This window comes from Tupaia chinensis, unplaced genomic scaffold, assembly GCF_000334495.1.
Source record: "Tupaia chinensis unplaced genomic scaffold, TupChi_1.0 Scaffold143584_1, whole genome shotgun sequence".
NCBI classification, from domain to species: domain Eukaryota; kingdom Metazoa; phylum Chordata; class Mammalia; order Scandentia; family Tupaiidae; genus Tupaia; species Tupaia belangeri.
The window spans coordinates 3281421-3286624 of record NW_006203430.1 but is presented as its reverse complement, the minus strand read 5'-3'; the positions used below and the strand labels follow the sequence as shown (position 1 = coordinate 3286624).

The following is a 5204-nucleotide window of genomic DNA, read 5'->3' as shown; positions in this document are numbered from 1 at the left end:
AGTGGGGATTGAGACAAGGTGCAAGGAGAGAGAGATAAGAGGTGGAATTGGCAGGACATGGTTACTGACTGATTGGATGTGCAGGGAAAAGGAGTTGAGACGGCTGCCCGGGTTTCTGCCCTGAGTAGTCAGATGGATGATGGTGCCTTCCACTGGATGAAGAGTCAGGAACAAGTAGGAAGACAAGAGATACCAGCCGCGGTGCTAGCAAACCAAGCGTGCATTCCTCCAACAAATATTTATTGAGTGCTAACTACAGGCCAGGCAGTTTCATTGGAAATGAGTGTTGTGTCCATGTCAAAACATGGTTACAACTCTGCTTTATATGCATATCAAGGAAAGAGGTCTATCACCTAAAGACAGCTTTTGGCAAATGTGCAAGGGTAAAAAATGTCATTTTAAATATCTCTGATTTAATTTCTGTTTGAAGGTCAGGTTTCTACAGCCAGGATCAGCTTCCATTCTCCAGAAGCCCCTGATACCCAGGTCCTGAAAGTACAGATGCTATTCCTTGGAGTGGAGGGGTGATGAATAGTCATATTTTCTGTTTTAAGACAAACTTCTGGGCTTTGGAGGACATGGTGGTGGATGGGGAGCAATCATGTAATTACTAAAGGTCAGGGACTCCGCCTCGCTTATCTCTTCTATGTTCTGGACAGCCACGTTGGTCTCCTTTCTCAAATCTCTCAACCATGGGCACTCTTCGACTATCAACACCTCCGAGTTTATCTTCTCAACTGGGATTTCAAACGTGTCTTCGGACAAGCTTGAGTATATGTCTTCTGAAAAACTTGAGTATATGTCTTCTGACCAAGTTCCATCTTTGGCTATGAGGCTTTGCTCAGTGATGACATTTTCAATTCTCAGCTCCTCAGTTTCATATAGAGGGTCTCTGACCATGGAGGGATCTGGGCTGATCACTTTGATATGGCATGGGAGACTTTTGATCTTGCACAGTTCCTGTAGGGTCCCTGGTCCAGCATCATCAGCCAGTTCCAGGAAATCTCCTTCTGCAAACAGAGGAAGTTTGACTGGGGTATTGGTAGTAATATTGTGACACTTTAGGACTTCAACTCTGTGCATCTCACCTTGAATATCAGCAGAAACCACGTCCTTCTTCAGAGCAAGGAAACACTCCTTGGCTGTGAATGATGCACATGGCTCTGTGTTGGAAGTATAGTCTTTGGAGGACTGGAAACGAAGCTGGCCACTGTGCATAGCTATGGCAACATCAGAAACAGAGTTAAAATACCGACCTTTTCTAAGAACCATGCCCTGATAGGTATATGGGATGAGAAAATGTCGCCGTTTCTTTCCTTTGAAAATCTCTGCAGCAATGAACTTTTTTACTTCCTGGGTTCTGAGGATGGTTAAGAGCTGTCCACACTTCAACGGAAAGGTCTTGCTTCTGCCTGTTCTGTTCTGTGCCAGGGTCACACTCATTATTTTAATTCTCAGTGGGAATTTGCTTTTTTCTATACTGTATATTTGCTTCATTGTCATAGTTTTAAAGGACCTATTTCCTAAGTCTGTAATATCAGTAACATATATATCCAAATCAGACGGGATGGCAACCTGGACTTCACCTGGGGAAACAAGAGGGAGAATACTTAGTACGAGATCTTCAAGAATGGAGTTAGTTTGAAAAAAAGCAGAATTAGGGACCAGCAGTTAGTGTAATAGCTATATCGCTGAACTCCCATGTAGCCGACCACGGTCCTGGACCTGGTGGCTTAAACTCACGCTGGGCGCGTGTGCGTGTGTGCCCAAGATCCCGAGAGGAGAATGGAGGAGAAGGAATTGTGGCATGGCCATCCTCCCTGGGATTGATTTCTCGCTTTCTGTCTCTCTGTCTCTCTCTGTCTGTCCGGCGAGTGAAGATGCCCTACAGCAAAAACCTCTCCAAAAAAAATAATAAAAAAAAGAAGACAAGTAGAATTAATATTTGATTCATTTATTATAGCTAATAAAAGATAACTACGGAGCATATACTTAGAAAATTTGATGAGAATCCAAAATAAAATAAAATAGCAACAGGATTAGTCAAATCTTCTTTTACTGTACCTTCATTTAGTGAGTACTAAAAAGTAAATAGGATGCCTTGGAAATAATATCTTTTTAAAAGTTTATTTATTTCTCCCATGAGAGAGGGAGATGGAGACTGACAGAGACAGACAGGCATTCCCAGCAGTTTTCGTGTTGCAGCCCATCCCCAGCGAGCCTGGACCACAGGTCTACAGGGCGACCTCTGGGCATGAACCTGGGACCTTCCCATATGGCCTTAACGTCACAGAGTGTTGTATAACTGCTGCATCACCGTGGCTGGCCGGGAAGACCATTCTTTATAAAGGACATGAATGTTTCAGAGCTGAACGGTAATGCCATACATTGCCAAGTTACAGCTCACACACTCACACAGTATTCTCACATCCGCAATCTGCATTGATCCTCATTACGGCCTGGGGGCAGTCAGAGCAGATCTTATCGCCCCCATCCTCTAGATCAGACAGTTTTTTGAGGAATCTGATGGCATGTTCAAAATGGATAATTTGAGGGAAGTTTAACAGAGGGACTATTTTTAAGTGCCTGGATAGGGTCGTGGGGAGGCCACATCAGGGCACTGCTACCCTCCGAAGATGTAAAGGGAGGCAGTTATCAGGACACAGGGCTGCCTGCTAGGTGCTTTCAGCAGAGGGACCCAGACAACCTCAGCACTGTGGCTGGTCATATAAACCCTGCTCTTGCTCTCCTCGGCCCTCTAACCTATAGAAGCTCCTGTTCTTGGCCAAACCTAACCCAAAGCCACACAGCAAGAGAGGTGGGTTGAGCCGTCCTAATAGTTTAGTCTCAGCCTCCCAGAGCACAGAGCAGGATGGAGGAGGTGCAGAGTGGGGCTAGGGACAAATGGAGGGTCCTGCAGAGATGGCTTAGGTGATACGCTTGAGGTTGAGATAGGAAATAGCGGACCCTTGATTAAAACTCAGGTCTTTCGACTCAGTTAAATGCTCTCTCTACATCACTGTTTGGAGAAATGAGTTCATCAGAATGTGAATGTGGCAGCAGAGATTTCTCTTATTTAAATTCTCTATGAAGATGAAAATTACAACACATTACTACTAAAGCGATGATTTCAGGAGTCTCTTGATACGGTCATTTAAGCCTCAAGAATTCTAAATGGAAAATGGCTTTCAGCAAGAGATGAAGAGAATGAACATTTGCATAGCACAATGAGCAAGCAGCTGGTCCATCATCTCTCAATCTTTCCTTTTTAGGTTTCCATTAAAAAATTAAAATTTAAAAATGATTAGAAAGAAGTTTAATTGCATGTGTCATTTTTATGGCCAATGCAGGCAATCACTCTCTATTAGCGGGGCTTCCATCTGAGGAATACAGACTGACACAGACCCTTAAGTCTTCCTGAGCATATGAAGATATAATGAGATCAAGGTCAGCTGCTGTAATTCGGACCTCAACTTAACTGGGGAGGAGGACTTACCCTGAAGCAAAATGGTGGGAATCTAATTGTATTTGATTGATTCCTGAAAACAGATTAAGGCGCCATTCTTTTGTAAGGGATTCCTGTACCTGCACACATATATTCATGTATACACACTTTTGTGTGATTGTTACACCCAGATGAGGAGTATGAACGGCTAGTGGTTCTGAGAATATCTGGACATGGTTATTTAAACTCCTAGAGCAGGTAAGAAATGGAGAGGTGAGGATTTTCTTCATGAAACTCAGGAGTATCAACTTAACTTAAGAAAAGTATGGCAAACCATGTGGCAGATGTGGGCTATTGCAGACGAGATCAAGGATTCTTAAGAGGTAGCTGAGCCACTGAAGTGAAAACATAAGACAGCAGGTTCATAAGAATACACTGGAAAACAAAGACCATATTAGGGAAACCAAAATATTCAGAGTGGGAAATGAGATCCTTGCGTTCTGATGATCAGATCTGCTGTGAAGCTTCAGGAATGTCACTGAACTAATCCAGGCTTTGTTCCTACCTATAAAATGAAGTGAACAATCCCTTTTTTCTTACCTCACTAGTAGTTGTGAAGATTAAATGAGATCAAATATGGAAGTGTTATGCAAATTATTTTAGGCTTACAAAAGAAACTGGTTTTGCTTGACTGAAAACATTTTCTCCATGTGTGAAAATATTCACAGCTGATGTAAAATTCCTGAGTACCCAGGTGTTTACTAGTATAGGTGCAATTCCAGGGATGCCCTCAAATAAAAGTTTTTCTACGATCACATGTGACTTAGGGATATATTTTTGGCATCCAATACGTAGTTCTTAAATCTACAGTGATCAGGCTTATTGCCTATTAATGACCAGTCTTTGAATGCCATCTTGGTAGCTAAGATAGGTACCCCAACTTTAGTTCCAGGTGACAAAGGGCTAAAGAGCCAGAATGCCCTAGAGAGGCTGTTTGTATCAGAAAGGTAAGGCCTGGACCTCGGAAGGAAATGTAGATACATTTGGTCAGGTCTATAGTGAGAGTTCTGGATGAAGGAATCAGTGGCCCTTGCAACAGATGTGGCCATGCAGGTTGAGCTCCAGGTGTGGCTCCAGTCTTGGCAGACTGGGACATCCAGCCTTCAGCTACCTTTCTAGCCTGTCCTGCTTCTTGGACCAATATCCTAGCCAGTCATGCTCTCATCTACCCTGTCTGGTAACATACAGCCACAGTGATGCTTCCTTCTCTAGATAGAATCTTTGCCCCAAGTCCATATGTGCCCTAGACTGCAGAGACTTTGGCACTGACGAGGAACCTCACCCTCTTTGTTCTCTTAGTCTCTCTTATTTCCCCTAAACTTTACTCATTCCTTTCATGAGATTAAGAGAGAGAGAGGGACAAGCATCCTCAAAAGGGTCTCATGCCATGACACCCCCCCACCCCCGCCGCCCGCCGCCCCGATAGCTTTCCTAGCTAGCCAGGATTATGAGTACAAATGCCCAATGTGTGCAGGCCATTGGAGAAGCAAATCTGCAGCCTTCCACATGGAGCCATCACCACTTGAGCAGTGCAATTATTGCTGTACCACCAAGGTAACCTTCTTTGAGCCTTGTCTCTAATTTAAAGAATAGCAACATTCTCAAACAGAAGCCAGAAATCAGTCTATGGAGAGGCTTAGTTTTAACTCTTCCTGGCCTTCATTTATATATATATATATTTGTTTTGGTTTGGGTTTTG

The 5204-nt window shown here is 43.5% G+C and overlaps 1 protein-coding gene across 1 annotated transcript in view; it reads right to left on the bottom strand.

Annotated features, from left to right (window-relative positions):
- Positions 1-252: 252 nt before the first annotated feature.
- The window catches only part of LOC102489876 (protein THEMIS3), an 81220-nt gene continuing 76268 nt past the window's right edge, over positions 253-5204 (bottom strand). The window contains exon 4 of the mRNA XM_006164147.1: positions 253-1586. Coding sequence (XP_006164209.1) covers positions 550-1586 — 1037 coding nt within the window. The 3' untranslated portion in view covers positions 253-549. The remainder of the gene's footprint in view (positions 1587-5204) is intronic.